Source organism: Carcharhinus amblyrhynchos, chromosome 7 (assembly GCF_965287045.1).
Source record: "Carcharhinus amblyrhynchos chromosome 7, sCarAmb.v2.hapA, whole genome shotgun sequence".
Taxonomy (NCBI): Eukaryota; Metazoa; Chordata; class Chondrichthyes; order Carcharhiniformes; family Carcharhinidae; genus Carcharhinus; species Carcharhinus amblyrhynchos.
The window spans coordinates 62712223-62732924 of NC_137330.1; the positions used below are offsets into that span (position 1 = coordinate 62712223).

A 20702-nucleotide genomic window follows, 5' to 3' on the forward strand; every position below is an offset into this window, starting at 1 on the left:
TTCTAGCCATGCTCACCCCAAAGTTGGAAAATTCCACCCAAGGTCAACGGACCTTTGCATGATCTGTGTCCCACCCACTATGATTCCCATGATAGACGAGATGGGAAAATTCCAATGTGTAATGCATTGTCTTCGAGATATCACAAATAATTATTATATTACTGGCCCCTATATCTTATCTCAGAATCAGAAATCACTCCTCAGATCAAACTCTCATCTATGAGTGGATCAATAAACAACCAATTCATTTGAAGTTCTGAAGCAATCTATAAGAAGTTAATAATATGCCGTCTTTCATGACACCAAATTCAGAATCATATCTTGCAATGTGCCATGCCTTCAACTGTAGCTAATCTTTTCTTAATTTCTGGTTTACAGATTACAAACTAAAATTGGAACTTATACCTGCGTGTTCTGTAAACATCGTCAGTGCATTATGCACATACCACCTTATTAGAACGGGTGGGCAGATTTTACCAATACTCAATGATCACATCGCACTTCCTTCCCAAATATGAGTCATTTAAAAATAGCATCAGTCTGTTTTGCACAAGCATACTGGTATTATAACATTTGAGTTGCATTGTTTGCCAGAGTGCAACAGCAATAAGCAGTTTGACTGGCTAGCAGGCATAAAGCTTGCAACCTATGGCATAAAGGATATGAAATACGAGCTTCACAAAAAGTGAAGAACAGCAATTGCAACAAAATCAAGCACCTCAATTGCAAATATCAACATGATGCACTGAAAAAGACATGCACTGAAACACTCCTTACCTGGCCTTCATACTGGATTCAAAAAAAGTGCAAAAGGAAAACAAAATGATTATGTTAATATGATTTCTAAATAGTTATTAGAAAATCAAAATTTCCTGAAACATAAACTGAAGATGCTGAAAATGCTAAGCAACATTCGTAGAGAGTGAAAGAGAGTTAACTTTTCAGATCTGTGACCTTTCATCAGACCTTTCTCCATTGGTGTTGCTAGGTTTTTCTTGAGTTCTCATTTCTTTTTACTATTTCAGATTTCCAGCATCTGTGCTATTTTGCTTTTGTATCCTAAAATGTGATGAGTTTATTCTATATTCTTTTGGAAACAAGGCTTTTTCATAATTTTTGTTATTCTACAAGATTAATCAATGATTTTTTTTCATTCATCTTTTTTAGTAGTCAATCAGTTAAAATATAGTTTGGAATCAACCTACTTTTTGTTTTGCAGAATACTTTTGCATAAAGTGAGAGATTTTCACAAGACAGTCAATGCAAGATTTCTCTACTAATATACCCTATAAACAAGATAAATTTACCATTGTTTCAAATATTCATTACAGGTGTCTCAGAGAATAAGTCTTTTTCATTAGAATATGATCCAAACAAGTATCTTTACAATTTGGATTATTTTCCTCCCTCTTTAACACCATATCATACACTACTGTGTCAGGAGAAATGGCCATCTGATAACATACAATTCCACAGATTCTGCCAACATAATTTCTTGGTAAATTTTGAAAGTTGCATATTTAAATTCTGTGAAAGGTTATTTCTCCAACCGTCTCAACTGCTAGAATTTAACTTGGAGGAAATGTAAGTAGCACTAATGTCACTTGGTTGCTGGATAAAACAAAACCCTGTGGAGCTGAAAATCTGGAATAGAAAGAGAAAGTTCTGGGAACATTCAGCAGCTGAGGTAGCATCTGTGAAAATGGAATTATCAGGTCAACAATTTAGATGCGATGATCTTTTATCAGAACTGATGGAAAGGATTCTGACAAAAGGTTGTCATCCTGAAATGCTACTCCTATGTTTTTCTTTTCCAACAGAAGCTGAGTGTTTCCAACATTTTATGCTCTCATCACTAGATTTTGGGATTAAACTAACTGAGGTAATTTTACAAGTCAGCAGCGGATATCTCACAATGTAATGCTTTGAACAGAATATTGAGGTCTTTCATTAAATTTGTTTCAAAATTTTGATTGCACATATAAACTAACTTTTATTTAAAGAGAGGAAGAAATCTGTTAACTGTATTAATGATATTAGATTGCTTGCAGGTGGTGTGCATCAACTGGGGATTCATTTGTGCTGCAGTGGTTGGGTTAGGAGATGCATATTCGTAATGTGTATCTCTGCAAATAAGCGCTCTTAAAAGTATAAAGATTGAATTTGTCCTTTCCTTCCCCAAATGGTTTTCCAAAGTATCATAGAGTCTAATTTCTGAGATGTTTGACAGTTGTCCTTGACGGAATGGAAGGAGAGAGCCTATCTGGTCCTTTCTAACAAAATTTACTGGTTTGTTTTGTCCATAAGTGGGTGGAATGAGCCGGTAAAATTGTGAGAGAGCTGAGAAATCAGAATCGTGCCTGATTTTTTGGCGCTCCTAATCTTATCAGAATCAGATTTCCAACAAGGTCAGCCTCTCATCCATTTCCAGCGAGAGGCACAATAAATTATTTCAATATTGTATAGGTTGATTTACACAGCATACATGAGGCCAGCGCTCAATTACAGAGTCCTTACAGTACAGAAGGAGGCCATTTGGTCTATCGGGTCTGCATCAACAACAATCCCACCTAGGCCCCATCCCTGTACCTCACATATTTACCCTGCTAATCCCTCTAACCTACGCATCCCGGGACACTAAGGGGCAATTTAGCGTGGCCAATGCACCTAACCTGCACATCTTTGGACTGTGGGAGGAAACCAGAGAGCCCGGAGGAAATCCATGCAGACCCGGGGAGAATGTGCAAACTGCATCTTCTGGGCTCACTTGTCTTTATGGCTTCACCACCAGAGTTTCTTTCCGACGTGGAAATCACCTGCTCCTCATGAATGGAGAACAGTCATGTTGGCATCACTTGTAGAAGCAGAGGCCATTAAGGCCTCCAGGGAGGATGAATACAAGGGGGTGTACTATGCGCAGTTCCAACCTGGCAGTGCCAACATAGCACCTTGACACCTTCAGCCTGGCAGCTTGGCAATGCCCACTAGGCACCTTGTCACAGCCCATCAGGCAGTGCCTATGGGGGGAACCAGGCTTGAAGAAGGTGGAGCCAGGCCAGGACAGCCCAATTGTGGAGGGAAGGGGGCTGCTGCTCACTCTGAATCATATCTGTGTGGAGGGTGGGGCGGGGGGGTGAGTTGCTGCTGTGCACTCTGCAGTTGCGATTGGTATGGGGAAGGAATGGGGTGCCTGCTGCCACTCTGTAGGCGATCGATGGGGTGGATGGAGGTGGGGCACAATCGGTCTGGGTGCTGGGGGCTAGTGATTGGCCATGGTTCCCCATGATTGCGGGGGGGTGCTGCTGTATTAAGGCTGGCTGCGAAGCACAGGCTTGACAGTTCTCTCTCTCTCTCTGTCAGGACTCTGCTGGTGGAGTTGTACATGCACAGCCACAAAGGTCTGCAGATGTGCAAAGCTCCCTCTGCTGCTGGAATTGCACATGTGCAGACACAGAGGTCTGCACATCTGCAATATCTCCCTTTGCTGCTGGTTGCTGAATTAAGCCCCACTCACTGCCTGGAGATGTTAGAAAGAGACTAGCCCATATTTTTATGCCCTATGTGCACAAGATTGGGCATAAAAACTTACCCAAAACTTGGGTCTGAAACTTTCCCATTTTCACGCTAGCTGGAGAATTAGAAATTTTCTCAAAAACTTCCACCCATGATGTCAGGCCGTAAATGAGCAAATTTAGCCCAGGTGGCATTTAAACTCATGATCCCTGGGTTATTAACCCAGTACTGTAACTATTAGATTGCCATAATATTAAGTGTATATATTATTTAAACATTCCTGTCTGGCACAAAAACTCAACAAGAAAAGAAACCCATCCATTACTTAAATATAAATTAAGAATAGTATTGGATCCAAACATAAGTCATATAAAGTTGCTAGAAAAAATAGCAAACCTGAGGTTTGGGAGAAGTTTAGAATTCAGCCAAGGAGGACCAAGAAATTGGTTAAAAAGGGAAAATGGAGTACGGGAGTAAAGTTGCAAGGAACATTAAAAGTGGACTGTAAAAGTTTCTACAAGTATGTAAAAAGAATTAGATTAGTAAAGACACATGTAGGTCCCTTACAGCCCAAAACTGGAGAATTTATAATTTAACCTTAAGTCACTTATCAGTGTCACAGGTAGGCTTGGATTAATACTGCAATGAAGTTACTGTGAAAATCCGTTTGGTGCCACACTCTGGTGCTTGTTCGGATACACTGAGGGAGAATGTAGCATGGCCAATGCACTTAACCAGCACATCTTTTGGACTGTGAGGGGAAACCGGTGTACCCAAGAGAAATCCATGCAGACACAAGGAGAATATGCAAACTCCGCACAGACAGTGGCCCAAGCCAGGATTCGAACCCAGGTCCTTGGCATTGTGAGGCAGCAGTGTTATTCACTGTACCCCTGTGCCATCCTCAGAGAACAAGGAAATGGCAATTAAACAATTACTTTCGTTCTACCTTCATGGAGGCAGACACAAATAACTTCCCAGAAATGTTAGGGAACCAAGGGTCGAGTGAGAAGGAATAATGGAAGGAAATTAGTATTACTAAAAAAGTGCTAAAGAAATCGATGGAATGAAAGCCGATAAATCCCAAGGGCCTGATAATCTACATCCCAGAGTACTAAACAAGATGATCATGGAAATATTTGATCTGTTGGCTCTCCTCTTCCAAAGTTCTGAAGATTTTGGAACAATCCTGGCAGATTGGAGGGTGGCAAATGTAACCCTACCTATTTAAAAAGGGGAAAAAGGAGAAAACAGGGAATTTCAGAATGGTTAGCCTAACATCAGTGGTTGGGAAACTGCTATATTCTATTGGGGTACAGACGCTTAGAAAATATCAACATGATTAGACAGTCAACGTGTATTTATCAAAGAGAAATCAGGTTTGACAAACTTACTGGAACTTTTTGAGGATGTAACTAGCAGAATAAATAAGGGAGAATCAGTGGATATGGTGTATTTGGATTTTCTGAAATCGTTTGATAAAGTTCCACATAAGAGGTCAGTGTGCAAAATTAAAGCACACAGGGATTGGGGATAATATATTGGCTGAGAGTTGATTAACTGATAGGAATGGTGAGGAGGATATAAGAACATAAGAACATAAGAAATAGGAGCAGGAGTAGGCCATCTAGCCCTTCGAGCCTGCCCCGCCATTCAATAAGATCATGGCTGATCTGTCGTGGCTCAGTTCCACTTTCCGGCCCTCTCCCCATAACCCTTAATCCCCTCTCTTATCAAAAACCCATCAACCCGCTTCTTGAAAATATTTAGCGAGGCAGCCTCCACCACTTCAATGGGTAGAGAATTCCAGAGATTCACCACCCTTTGAGTGAAGAAGTTCCTCCTCAACTCCGTTCTAAAACGCCCCCCCTTTATCTTGAGGCTGTGCCCCCTAGTCCTACTGTCTTTTTTCAGTGGGAAGAGTCTCTCCACCTCTATCCTATCCATCCCATTCATCATCTTATACGTCTCAATGAGATCTCCCCTCATTCTTCTAAACTCTAACGAGTACAAGCCTAGTTTATTCAGCCTCTCCTCATAGTTCAACCCCCTCAACTCTGGTATCAGTCTAGTAAACCTCCTCTGCACTCCCTCCAAGGCCAAAACATCTTTGCGCAGGTGCGGCGCCCAAAACTGCACACAGTACTCCAGCTGCGGCCTCACCAATGCCCTATACAGCTGCAGCAAGACCTCCCTACTTTTATATTCAATCCCCTTCGCTATGAAGGCCAGCATCCCATTCGCCTTCCTGACCACCTGCTGCACCTGCAAGCTGGGTTTTTGCGACTCATGCACAAGGACCCCGAGGTCCCTCTGCACCGTCACCTGCTGCAGTTTTTCGCCCCGTAAGTAATAGTCCTTCCTACCATTCTTCCTACCAAAGTGGACCACCTCACACTTGCCAACATTAAATTCCATTTGCCATTTCCTGGCCCATTCGCCCAGCCTATCTAGATCCTTCTGCAGACTCTCCACACCCTCCGCACAATTTGCCGTTCCCCCAATCTTGGTGTCATCCGCAAATTTCGACACCCTACACTTGGTTCCCTCCTCCAGATCATCTATATAAATGGTAAATAGCTGAGGCCCCAGCACCGACCCCTGGGGCACTCCACTAGTCACCATCTGCCATTAAGAGGCTTCAAGGTAATTTAGACAAGTTGAGTGAGTGGACAAATACATGGTGGATGCAGTACAACATGGATAAATGTGAAGTTATCTACTTCATTAGGAAGAACAGTGTTAACGCGAGTGGGCGAAACGACCACTACGGACTCAGGGTGTATTCAATAACGGCACAGCTTTATTTTTTTTTATGTCGACGGAGGTGCAGTCAGGACATACAATCAGACTGTCCCGAAGGCACTCTAAAGGTCCGCCGCAACGGGCTTTAGTTATACCTGAACTTTGGTGTAGTATGCGATTCAAATGCTAATACTCTATTTACAGTATTTGTCTTTAGCCATCCCGTCTTGATGTTTTCGAGTGTTAGAACGATTGTTTTAAGTGTGTGTTAATCGTTTTTGTCTGATTGGTTATTAATGGTCTAGAATCTCTGGGGTTTGAACAATGGGTGTGTGATTGATCTCAAAGAGTTTGAGGGGCCAGGGACGTTTCCTTAGCTATGCTAATTTTTAGGTGTCTCCATAGGTTGTTTGACTGGTTTAGAAGTGCTGATTTGGTGGGGTGGGGATGTGTTTTTTAATTTAGTTCCTGTAGGTGCCATTCTGTCCAGCTTCCCTTGTGTGCTAGCCCTCATTTGCATTCTAAAAGCATGTTCTTGCCTGCTAATCTGTGTCTGTTACTTTGTGATTTTTAGTGGAGAGGGTCTGAGTGTAATTTTAGCCTGCTTCCATATTGTGTGCAATTTCATAATGTACACGAGGACCTGGGTATCTAAGTAAACCCATCACTGAAAGCAAGCATGCAGGTACAGCAAGCAGTTAAGAAGGCTTTCATTGCACGAGGACACAAGTACAGGAGCTCGGATATCTTACTGTGGCTGTACAAGGCCTTGCGTGAGACCACACTAGGTATAATATGTGCAGTTTTGGTCTCCTTACCTCAGAAATGATATACTTGCCGTAGAGGAAGTTCAGCAAAGGTTCACCAGACTAATTCCTGGGATGGCAGGATCATTGGATGAGGAGAGATTGAGTTGACTCGACCTGTACTCACTGGAGTTTAGAAGAAAGGGAGTTGATCTCATTGAAATGTATAAAGCTCTGACAGGGCTGGACAGACTGGATGCAGGGATACTACTTCCTCTGGCTGGTGGGTTTAGAACAAGGGGTGACAGTCTCAGGATACCGGGTAAGTCATTTAAGACTGAGATGAGAAGAAACTTCTTAATAGAGAATGGTGAACCAATGGAATTCTCTACCATGAAGGTTGTAAATGTTAAATCACTGAATATACTTTAAAAGGAAATAGATAGATTTCTAGACTCTAAATATGTCATGGTAGACGGGGATAGGAATATGGCATTGAGATGGAGGATCAGCTATGATTCTATTGAATGGAAGAGCTAGCTCAAAGGGCTGAATGACCTAATTTTTTTATCTATATACTGGGTATGTATATACTTGTCACAAATTAAAAAAGCACAATTTTTTTCCATTTCAGAAAACAAGAATATGAACCACTTGTCATCAAAAATGTATTACTGAAGAAAGATGTACCTTAAATTTTGTAATATAGGCAAGCCACCAAAATATATCTTCTCGTCCGCTTTCAGATTAAGACCAAAGTTTGTTCCTGGGGAAATTACAACCAGGCTTTCTTCTTTATTGTTTATTATATCACGTATGGAAATATTTGCTGCCAACATAGAAAGTATTTGATTAATCATCAAATTTAATCAGAAAACTTTTGTGCAGCGAAAATATTACTGTAAAAAACACACCTTGTTTCAGAATTCTTGACAATGTGAAAGATTTCCATTTCCCATCATTGTGGCGTCCTCTACTGGTGACATTAACTGCGCCTGAGCCAAGGTCATACCTAACCTTTATTCGTCCATCAGCCAATTCAACGCTCATGAAATCTCTCTGTTAAAATTTAGCAACATTTAAAAATAGGCAAAAAATTAATCAGAGTTCTGCTCAGGCATGAGACTGAAAAAATAGTTTGCTGTCAAAATATTGACACTGCATTTACCAGATCCTTTGTGGCAAGGTACATGAGCAGCGCATCTGATGTAAAAGTCCTGAATTTGAATACAATCGCTGACACATTTGGATTCCAGCGAGTTGGTCGACCCACAGCTGCATAGCCTTCACCATCAAACTGTACAGTGCCTTCAGTGTCAGTGGGTTGTGGGCTTTAAAGAGAGGGAAACATAAAGAATTTTATTCATTAAATTTATTTTTCTTAATTAATTTATAGTTTCCCTCTTCACTGAAATCTCTCATTCACCAAATTCCCAGCTCCTCATTCTCTGCACTCCAGCAAATAAGCAGCTCCCAGAGGTCCCTGCATTTTATACTCTCATTCAGATAAGGCGTGCATTTAATGCCCAAATCCTTATTACCCTTGAACTGAGTGGTTTGTTAGGTCATCACAGCAGCAGTTAAGAGCGAACTCCACTGCTGTGGGTCTGAAGTTACATAGAAAACAGATACATCAGTGTACTGGTTGGGTTTTCAGTTACAATCCAATGCTTTCTAGATTACCAAGATTTCATGAGACAATTGTATTTAGATTTCCCCAACTGCCCTGGTGGGATCCAGCAATGTTACAATTATGCCATTGTCTTCTAGTTGGAGAAACTCATCAGGAACACAAAATCACAGAATTCTTTATCCCAATTCTAAAAGGAATAGAAATGCAGTGATATTTGGGACTAGAAACTTTACCTGTGAAAGGTAGGAGTACATACCTCACAACACAGCCTTTGCATTCTCCCTGTCTGTCTCTATAATTCCACAATCCAATAGGTTTGCGATCCAAGGAAGTTTCTCCCATGCAGCCAGAGAAAGTGGTTGTCTTGACCACATCTGATTTCTTAAAGGATTAGAGAATAAGATGTATAATTACAGTACTGATGCAATCAATTACATCACTTGTGTTTTGCCAGCCTGTAAAGTGTGATTCCAGTTACATGCAGAGATTCAGTAGAAATAGAACAATATGTAAGACACGCCCAACTGATGTTATTATTTTCCTTTATGATGCTAAAGCAAATAGATGTCAAATCAACTAGAGAAAGAAAGACATGCCTCATCAGTAAAACTGTCTCCAAACAGGAGCTTGGCATTGAGATATGTGAAATGACAGTCCTCCAGATTTAATACTTGAACCTTCAAGTATCAGGTATCATTATCAACAATTTTACTTTTGTGGTAAGCAGAATGACTAATTAGAAAAATTACATGAAAGTTTATCTGTAGGCCTGATTTCCTCCGCACTTTCAGAAGAATTGGTCAAAATGCTGCTTGCCTATATCAGCTAGAGAAGGGAGGACCAGTTTGAGATGCAGTGGAGTGGGCCATTCAAAAAAACTACCAGGCAAAGTGCAGAGAGGTGGCAATGGCATTAAGTGTCATTTCTGCTAATCGTCAAATGGCTGCGTGTAAGGATCTTCTCCAAGTCTTAACAGGTCAGGCAAAATAAGAAGAATCAGTTATTCCTTTCAAGATGGACTGTACTCAATATATTTGCTACTAATATCTACTTATCTTGTATTATATTTAAGTGCTTCAAGAGCCTATTATTAATCTCACAAGTTTTTGTAGGCATTTTATATAGCATATTTTTACATAACATTTCAGTGTTTTTTTTTCCATTTATGGGTTTACAGCGAAAAAGGAATTAGCCATTCAACCCCTCAGGATTCTTCTGTCATTTAATTAGGTCATGCTCGATCTGCATCTCAACTCTGCAAAAAACACTTCCCGAAAAATGTATGTTAGTTCCATGTAGACTTGCATCAGTTCTAACTGATAGTAAATATTGTGCTGACATGTTAGACAGAAGCAAGAAGACAAAAAAAAAACTAAAATAAACACTTTTGAAAAGGTAGTTTTATACCATGTACATTGTTCCGGCAAAGTTATTTTTCACAATTTTTCTATGAAGGACCTGGGAGAATTTAGTGAGCATTGTATACTTTCTCTGATAATGTGTCTGCTGATGGAAATTGCTTCCATTTGTGAACACAAACACAAGTGGTGGAAAATAGTCTGAATTGCATGAAAGACTTCCCTTCATTTTCAATTATTTTTCTGATCTTCCCTTGTCTCCTGTGCCATGCATCACATTGATTGGTGGTAGACCTGCAGCCACACATCCAACAATGCTGCTTTGCAAAGTTGGCTAAGAGGTAGCATAACAGTGATCCAGAGGAGACTTTAGTTTGGATTCTTCCTATGCTTTTCCTCTATTTTCCCTTTCCAATGGAGAAGTGCTTGGCTTCCAATCAGCATCATACCACAAATGTTCACAAATGCAAGCACCAGTCCTCCATGAAGGAACACAAGCGAACGGTTAATAACATTCCAGAGTATTAATTCTTAAAGACCTGAAGTAGAATAGTGTTAATTGTGACTCAACGTTGAGTATTTTTGCTTCTGGGTCAGAAGGCTTTTGTACTCAATGACACTGCAATGTAGGACTGAAGGAGTGCTACATTATTGGAGCTGCTGCTTTCAGGTATTGAACCAAGGTCCTTTCTGTACCCTCAGCTGGTTGTAAATGATCACATGGACAGATTTTGAGGAAGAGCAGGTGAGTTTTCCCCACTATCCTGACTAACATTTATCCCTTGAACAATATTGCTACAATGGATTATATAGTCATTATAAAATTGCTGGTTTTGGCAATGTTCTTTTTAGTTCTTAGAATCTATACAATGCAAAAGGAGGCCATTCCGTCCATCGAGTCTGCACTGACCCTCTGAAGAGCATCCTGTCCAGGCCAGTAACCCAGTAAAGGATATGTTGCTCTGTATGGTTTAGTTCCCATGTTCCTACATTATTAATGTTGTGAAAAGTGCCTGATTGATGCAATTTCTTCTTCTTCCTTGCTGCTCATTAAATTATCTAGTTATGTAATTGTGAAAAAAGTAGATTTTGAAACAAATATACCGGTACTTATGGAACTGATTATTTATGTAAATTGACACTTGATGATATTTCTACTGGATTATTAATATGATAGATCAAACAATGATTTATTTGAATAAATTTCATACCATACCCTCACTTCTCCTGTTAGACCACCAACAAACAGGTAAGCATTTTCATCCACATCAAGAATTGTATAGCCTTCAGGTGATACTGCGCTATAGGTGGCTGGCATGATGCTTGCCCTCGGACCATCTAGTGCACGTACAGAAATTGTACCATTTCTTCTAAACCTTTTTATTGTAAAAGAGATGATCGATTACTGTTGCAGTTTACAAATTAAAGAAATAATTAAAGACAGGGTTTTGCAGAATAAAATTAAATTTAATTCAAGTGAAATTTATTTCTTGGGGGTCAGGCTTCAATAGTCAATGTACAATGATTTTTCCAATATAGGAAGATGGAGAGATAAGAAAGTAATTACTGTCATAATGAAAATGAAGAGTAAGCTATGAGAAAATGAAATGGTGAACAATGTAAGGATTATTTTTAATCATTCCATCCCATTAACTTATTTTCTCATGCTTTTACATAGAAACAGAGAGGCCAGAATTTTACCGCTCGCCCATCCCAGGCCTCGGGCGGGATATTACAAGCCTTGCCTGAGTGAGTTTGTAAAATCCCAGCCAGAGTGTCTGTGGCACAGAAGGATATCATTTCGGCCATTTATGTCTGCACTGGCCAAAAATGCGATGTCCAGCTGAATCGCACTTTATAGCTCTTCATCCGTGACTCTGTGAGTTACGGCACTTTAAAGCTAGGTCCTAGAGATGAAGGTTTCCGTTTCTACCACCTTTCAGTTCCTGACCGTCCTCTGGGTAAAAAGAATTTCCCCTTACTTTAAACTGTTGCTCCATAGTTACTGACGTCTTTGTTAATGGAAGTAATCTCTTCCCATCTCAGCTCCACATAATAATATACATCTCAATGAAATATCACCTCAGCTTTCTCAGTTACAAAGGAAAATAGCTCCAGCCTATTCAATTTTTTCTTAGAGTTAATGTTCACCATTCTTGGTGGCATCCTTATAAATCTCCTCTGAACCTCTCTGAAACAATTCTTAATTCCTCCTGCACGCAAGCAGGGTGCAATGCATCCTTGCTTCGTTAGGTTTCTTTTAACTACTTTGCTTAGATTATATGAGAACCCAAAGTTTATCTACATTGTTAGAATTATGAGGTGTAGAAGATTATATTATTTTGGGACTGTACACTTAAATAGCGGATAAATATCCTGTGCAGCGGACTGCCTGACAGTGAGTCTGAGTGGTTTGATTGTTCGAGATCAAAGGAAGACACAGTGGGGGGAATTTTCCCATCCCACCCACCATGGAAATCATGATAGGTGAAGGGGCAGACCATGCAAAGATCCGCTGACCTAGGATGGGGTTTTGCAATTTTGGGGTATTGGGATGAGCACAGCTGGAAAATCCCACCCAGATTGTTTTATTGTGAGAAAGGTGCAAGATATTTAAGCTCAGAACATAGAACATAGAACACAGAACATTATAGCGCAGCACAGGCCCTTCGCCCCTCGATGTTGCGCCGACCTGTGAAACCAATCTAAAGTCCATCTAACCTACACTATTCCAATATCATCCATATGTTTATCCAATAAGAACATAAGAACATAAGAAATAGGAGCAGGAGTAGGCCATCTAGCCCTTCGAGCCTGCCCCGCCATTCAATAAGATCATGGCTGATCTGTTGTGGCTCAGTTCCACTTTCCCGCCCTCTCCCTATAACCCTTAATCCCCTCTCTTATCAAGAACCCATCAACCCGCTTCTTAAAAATATTTAGCGAGGCAGCCTCCACCACTTCAACGGGCAGAGAATTCCAGAGATTCACCACCCTTTGAGTGAAGAAGTTCCTCCTCAACTCCGTTCTAAACCGCCTCCCCTTTATCTTGAGGCTGTGCCCCCTAGTCCTACTGTCTTTTTTGAGCGGGAAGAGTCTCTCCACCTCTATCCTATCCATCCCATTCATCATCTTATATGTCTCAATGAGATCTCCCCTCATTCTTCTAAACTCTAACGAGTACAAGCCTAGTTTATTCAGCCTCTCCTCATAGCTCAATCCCCTCAACTCCGGTATCAGCCTAGTAAACCTCCTCTGCACTCCCTCCAGGGCCAAAATATCCTTGCGCAGGTGCGGCGCCCAAAACTGCACACAGTACTCCAGCTGCGGCCTCACCAATGCCCTATACAGCTGCAGCAAGACCTCCCTACTTTTATATTCAATCCCCCTCGCTATGAAGGCCAGCATCCCATTCGCCTTCCTGACCACCTGCTGCACCTGCAAGCTGGGTTTTTGCGACTCATGCACAAGGACCCCGAGGTCCCTCTGCACCGTCGCCTGCTGCAGTTTTTCGCCCCGTAAGTAATAGTCCTTCCTACCATTCTTCCTACCAAAGTGGGCCACCTCACACTTGCCAACATTAAATTCCATTTGCCATTTCCTGGCCCATTCGCCCAGCCTATCTAGATCCTTCTGCAGACTCTCCACACCCTCCACACTCCACAATGACCACTTAAATGCCCTTAATGTCCACTACTGTTGCAGGCAAGGCATTCCACACCCTTACTACTCTCTGAGCACATTGGGGACAATGACCCAAGTACAATGCCTGCGTATACTACAAGTAGACTCTGAGGCCTGAATTTTTGCACAGACTGGAAGGTTTTATAGCTTAAACAAAATGCTGCCAGAGGCCTGCATCCAGAAATCATGCTCCAAAGTCTCCACCATTTTTGGGTAGGTTGGGGTAGAGTGCCTGGGGCAACATGCCAGGTTGTAGTTTGCACATCTGTGGATTACAGATAAGCTGCCTTCAATTAGATCCAATTTTCATTAGTGGGATGACCAAAACACAATTTATGAGTTTTAGAATTTACAGGAAAGGGGTCTAAAACTGCTAGAGATCTTTGGAGAGATGGGTACCTTTTTTTGGTTGGTCCAGGGACATATTTTTGAGAGGTGCATTGCCCTTTTTGAGAGGTCAGGTGGTCTGTGGGAGAGGCCAAATGCTTTTTCCGACAGTTCATGCATGTTTGTAAAAAGTTAATAAACTCAATGGATCTGCCAAGCTTGTTGGAACTTTCAAGTTGTCAAGGGAAATATCAAGCTCATTGGAATTGTCAAGTTGTCAAAGGAAATGACAAGCTGTCAAGGCATTCAAATGTCCGGCATTTCTTTTTTTTTGAAAACATTGCAATTTAAAAATAAATTGATGTTTGCTATCTCACTTGGTCGATAAGAGGCTAAGGACTAACATTATAGGATTTGTGCTGCATAACTATTTCACAACCTATCATTATCAGAGTGAGGTGACTGTCAGTTCACAGTTTGAGTGACAGCTCCAACTGCTTGAAATGGGGCTCGGAATATAATGCTTGTTTTTATCATGGATTAAGTAGTTGAAGGCAGTTAAATGCAATGAATGGGTAAAATCATTGAGTGTGTTTTCTTTTAATAACAAATTCATTAACAGACACTTTCTGAAAACAATTCCCCCCAGGAAAGGGGATCAGTAGACTTGAAAAGACCATCTTTAAATTTAAGATTAAATTTGAAGAGAGAGAGATACATGTTGGGTATACTGCAAGTCAATGTTTGTTGGGTCAAGCAGAGCATTAAGAGAGACATGAAGGCTCCACTTGGTCTCACAAATACAGTTTAAAAAAAACACTCCATTTTAGCGCAGTCTGCAGGAGTAACTCTGAGGACTGCCAATTAGACAACTCTACATTTAGTCTCTCTAGTACTTAAAACAAAGACAGTCTTGTGTTTCTATTTGTAGGCTCCAGTTAAAATGATGGTGGGTGGAAACACAGCAGGAACAGTGCGATCATTCTGCTTCAGGATTTCCAGTGCATTTCCACTCAAATATAGGGATGAAAATTGAAGCCATCATTTTCCAAACAAGGGAGTGAATTTACTCTTTTTCATTAACTGATTGGTTCACGTGTACCCATGGGTTCTACCTGTTTAATGTTTTATTTTTCATCAAAATTGCAATGCAAGGTAAATGTGGATGATTTGTACCTAATGCAAGGAACTAAGCTTTCACATACAATACAGATATAGATATGCTCGTTGCTCTTTTTAAAAATTTAAAATTGAACAAAGGTCTTTAACATATGTGAATCTATGTAGTCTGTGACACCCCAACAAAAAATCCACAGCCAAGAAGGTTATCAAAAATTACAGGAGGATCTTGAATGGTTAGGGAAGTGGACTGGGATTGTCAAATGGATTTCAATACAAATAAATGTGACGTTTTACATTTCGCAATGTCAAACCAGGGTAGGACTTATACAGTGAATGGTAGGGCCCTGGAGAGATTTGAGGAACAAAGGGACCTAGGAGTATAAGAACATAGCTAGTAGAAAGCGGCATCATAGGTAAACAGGGTGATGAAGAAGGCATTTAGCACACTGGTCTTCACCAGTCAGGGCACTGAGTATAGGAATTGGGACATTATGTTATAGTTGTATCAGTCATTAGATGAGGCCGCACTTGGAGTACTGTATACACTTTATTATAGAAAAGTTGTGGTCACTTTATTATACTGGAAAGAGTGCAAAGAAAATTTACGAGGATGTTGCCAGAGTTAATGAATTATAGGGAAAGGTTGGCCAAGGCTCGTACTTTATTCCTTGGAATGTAGAAGAATGAGGGGTGAGCTTATTGAAGTGTATAAAAACATGAGGGACATAGAGAGGATAAACACGCAACTTTTTTTTTCAGAGAAGGGAATTGAACATTAGAGGGCACAGATTTAAGGTTAAGGGGAAAGATTTAAAACAGACCTGACAGGCAACTTCTTCAAACAGAGGATGGTACGTATATGGAATGAACAGCCAGGGAAAGTAGTTGAGGCAGGTACAAGCAACATTTAAAAAGCATTTGGATTAGCACATGGATGGGAAAGGATTAGAGGGATATGGGCCGAATGTGAGCAATTGGGACTAGCTGGGAGGGCACCATGATCAGCATGGACCCATTGGGCTGTATTAGTCTATGATTCTGTGACCTTGTTTTCTCTAAGGAGTCACTAATGACCACTTGTAGACTGTCCAACCCAAAGAGAGCTACACAAATACCATCTTGCAATTAATAACCCAAGATGGCCAGAAAGAGGTGGAGCAACTGTTAAGAAAAATGCTCTGAAACCTTCCTTTCAATTCCAAATGACTGTGGTGTTTATTAGATGGATGCACATCCTTTGTCAAAGACCTAATGGAGAGGTGGAAGTCATGTGACATGGGCCTCTGGCTTTTGGAACAAATAATATTGCTTTGCTGAACTCAGTTTGCTGTTTGCCATCTAACCAACAACCTCGCAGACAAAGAACTGTGAGCAAGTGAAATACCTGGCCCCATCTACTCTGCTTCACCTACAGGAATGATTCATCTCTGCATGTCTATTTCATCATGTGAAGTGAACATCACCGCAAAGGTGAATTATCCAGCGTCAATTTTCAGCTTATTGACCTCGGGTGCATGAAAATCTTATTGGACTTTGATTCTGGACTCTGGGACTTATTTGAAACCATCTGTATTTTTTCTGTGGTCTCTGTACTCTGAATCTTTCTTTTCTCTATCCCTTTCCTTTCTATCTCAATGTGAGAGGAACGTTGCAAACTCTCTTTTTATGTTTTCAGTGTGTGCAAGTAAACTAACACTTTGAGTTCATCCAGCCTGGAATTTGTTAATAGAAAGTTAAATCACCCCAATACTTGAAGGGTTGGGAAATACTCTACCACTGATAAAGAGAGAAACAAGTCAAAGCGCCTTTCTGTTTACGGATAGCCTTTTGGTGAGAGAGATCTTCACGCTGATTAAATTAATCCCCTTGCTGTCCCTAACACCAAGCCCTGATGTACTAGTACAGAGTTACTTTGTTACATTGACCAACTACCTTAAAAGTCTGTGAATGAAAACCAGTAATGAATAAATTGAAGGCAGGATATTATTAATGCATACTCTTGATGAGGGGGAGAGTTTGCCCATCAAGAGCGGAACTTTGTAAAAATCTATCTTGAAATGCCCATAGATAGGTGTGAACAAATGAATGCCGATTCAGTTACATTACTAATGATTACTGCATCAAATTTAGTCAACAGATATACATGCATAAGTGTGAAACTTACCTAGAGGCTTCAATTCTATGCCAGTATTCGTCATTAATAACCAAGTCCGGATATTCAACACGTCCAACACCAGATCCTACATCCCAGAGGAAGTTAACTTTGCCTTTTCGCATCTCAATTGCTAAGAAATCAGTCTGTTGAATAATAGTACCAAAGTTGAAGGCTACTTTAGGAACCACAGTAAAACTTTCATTTATTGTATTCCAAAGAAGGTAACATGTGTAATTAAATGCAAAATCTTCAGACATAGCAATGCAAAATGCTTCTTAAAGCATGCATATTAACCACTATATATAATCATAAAATGTTTACAATACAGAGGAAACCAGTCAGCCCATTGTATCTATGCTGGCCCTCTGCAACAACCAATTCCATTTCCCTGCCTTCCCCGCATAGCCTTGCAGACTTTTACTCTTCAGATAATTATCCAATTATCCAATCTTTTGAAAGCTACAATTGAATCTGCCTCTACCACAATGCTGCTGGTTGAAAGCCAAATCAGTTAAAGCATTCAGATTCTCTATAACAATCATTTTGGAAATCTCATTTAGTACACATGCTAACATTAAGCATTTATAAAAGAAAACTGATTCTTCAAATAATATTCCACGTTTCTTTTAACCCATTTGGTACTGACTTATCGGCTAAGCTTTAAAGTACATATATTCACACATGGTTGACTGAGTGGTAATACTTGACTCTGAGTGAGAAGATTTCAGGGTGAAGCTCCACTTGGAAGACATGAGTATACAGTCCATACTGGCACATTAGTGTCATGACAAAGGATTGTGGCAGTGTCAGGAGTGCCCTCTTTCACAAGATGTAAAACTGAGACCAATCTGTGCTCTCTCATGGACATTAATGATTCAATGGCCTTATTTGAAGATGATTACAGAGGTTCCCCTGATATTCTGACCAACATTTGTCCTTCAGGCAAAATCACAAAATGCGAATTGACAATCATTGCTATTTGTGGGACCTTGCTATGCTTCAATTGGTTGCTGCATTTTTACATATTGCCACAGAGACTATACTCCATAAGTATTTTGCTTGCTGTGAAACATTTGAGGAAAACCTGAGCATGTGGGTATTATATATGAGTGCTTTCTTAATTCTTTCAGCAATGAACTGCATTCAATCAGAACAACTGGCTTTGCAAATTAGTGGTGCATGTTATGATTCTGATCCCAACTCGTACTCCAGTGGTAGTGCATGATAGCTGAATTAGCCTACAGCCTAGTACAAAATTCCATACAACTAACAGTCTACAAATTTGCTTTAAATACTTGAAACTAAAATTAGGAGAACCTTTTAAATTTCATAGCTCTTATTATTTTGGTAATATTCTCTAACAAAATCTAAAAGACAAAAATTTTCCAACAGTTAAATTCTCTGAAAGCACAAATACATTGTTTCAGATGATATCCCAGATGCACTGTAGCAAGCCATTATGAAATGTTACACATGGCTTTTCTTGTGCTGCCTGACAGTTCTCCATACAAGACCACTAATTCATTTCAAAACTGTGGGGATTTAGATTACAACTTAGGTATAGGTAAGAACATAAGAAATAGGAGCAGGAGTAGGCCATCTAGCCCTTCGAGCCTGCCCCGCCATTCAATAAGATCATGGCTGATCTGAAGTGGACCAGTTCCACTTTCCCACTTTCTCCCCATAACCCTTAATTCCCTTGCCTACCAAAAACCTATCTACCCATGTCTTAAATATATTTAGCGAGGTAACCCCCACCACATCAACGGGCAGAGAATTCCAGAGATTCACCACCCTTTGGGTGAAGAAGTTCCTCGTCAACTCCGTTCTAAACTGCACCCCACCTTATATTGAGGCTGTGCCCTCTAGTCCTGTTGTCCTTTCTGAATGGGAAGAATCTCTCTACCTCTACCCTATCCATCCCCTTCATTATCTTATACGTCTCTATAAGATCCCCCTCCCTCCAAGGCCAAAATATCCTTGCGCAAGTGCGGCAACCAAAACTGCACACAGTACTCCAGCTGCGGCCTCACCAGTGCCCTGTACAGTTGCAGCAAGACCTCCCTGCTTTTATATTCAATCCCCCTCGCTATAATGGCCAGCATCCCTTTTGCCTTCCTGATCACCTGCTGCACCTGCAGACTGGGTTTTTGCGACTCATGCACAAGGACCCCCAGGTCCTTCTGCACCATAGCATGCTGCAGCTTTTTGCCCTTTAAATAATAATCCCTCCTACTATTATTCCTGCCAAAGTGGATAACCTCACACTTGCTAACATTGTACTCCACCTGCCAGGTCCTTGCCCATTCGCCCAACCTATCTAGATCCCTCTGCAGACTTTCCACACCCACCGCACAATTTGCTTTTCCACTTATCTTTGTGTCATCAGCAAATTTCGACACCCTACACTCAGCCCCCTCCTCCAGATCACCTATATAAATGGTAAATAGTTGAGGCCCCAGCACCGATCCCTGGGGCACTCCACTAGTCACCAACCGCCAATCAGAATAGCACCCATTGATACCAACTCTCTGCCTCCTATTAGACAACCAATCCTCCATCCCCGCTAACACCTTACCCCCAACTCCATGCCCCCTAACCTTCTGAAGCTTCTGAACCTTCTGAAGAAATTGGGTCAACAGTCTGTAATTTCTGTTTGTTAATTTAATAGAGTAATGATTTGTAAATGTAGAGTTCTTCATTTTTGTTTGTTCATAGAATATGGGCATTACTGGCTAGTGTTTGTTGCCAATTGTCCTTGAGTGTGTGGTGGTGAACCAACTTCTTGAACCGTCACAGTCCACATGCTGTGGAGGTAATGCCAGGGTTTTGACAAAGTGACAGTGCAGAAACAACTTTTCATTTCCAAGTCAAGGTGGTGTGCGAATTGAAGGGAAAATTGCAGGTCGTGACTTTAAGAACATAAGAACATAAAAAGTAGGGGCAGGAGTAGGCCATCTAGCCCTTCGAGCCTGCCCCACCATTCAATAAGATCGTGGCTGATCTGAAGTGGATCAGTTCCACTTACCCGCCTGCTCCCCATAACCCTTAATTCCCTTATCGATCAGAAATTTCCTGTGCTCCTGCTATCCATGTTCTTCTAGGTATTAGAGGTCATAGGTTTGGAAGGTGCTGTGAAGAAGCCTCGATGAGTTGTTGGTGCACATTTGCAGTCACAGACTGCCTATGGTGGAAGGAGTAGCTGTTTAATGTGGTGAATAGGGTGTCAGTCAAGAATGTTGCTTATTCTTGATAGTAATGAGCTTCACTCATCGAGGCAAATGGAGAGCATTCTGTCACATTTTTGGCTTGTGTAGATGGTGGTCAGGCTATGAAGAATCAGGAGGGGAGTTGTTTGCTGTAGGATTTCCAGCCTCTGTCCTGCTCTTAAAATCACAGTGTTTATTGTAATTGGTCCA

The 20702-nt window shown here is 40.9% G+C and overlaps 1 protein-coding gene across 5 annotated transcripts in view; it reads right to left on the minus strand.

Annotated features, from left to right (window-relative positions):
• Positions 1-20702, minus strand: part of lama2 (laminin, alpha 2) — a 363864-nt gene that overhangs the window by 27464 nt on the left and 315698 nt on the right. For all 5 annotated transcript variants that reach the window (XM_080192473.1, XM_080192472.1, XM_080192475.1 and 2 more), the window contains 6 exons: positions 17293-17426; positions 11212-11371; positions 8894-9018; positions 8173-8335; positions 7919-8063; positions 7695-7833 (listed from right to left, as the gene is read on the minus strand). In XM_080192473.1, coding sequence (XP_080048599.1) covers positions 7695-7833; positions 7919-8063; positions 8173-8335; positions 8894-9018; positions 11212-11371; positions 17293-17426 — 866 coding nt within the window. The remainder of the gene's footprint in view (positions 1-7694; positions 7834-7918; positions 8064-8172; positions 8336-8893; positions 9019-11211; positions 11372-17292; positions 17427-20702) is intronic.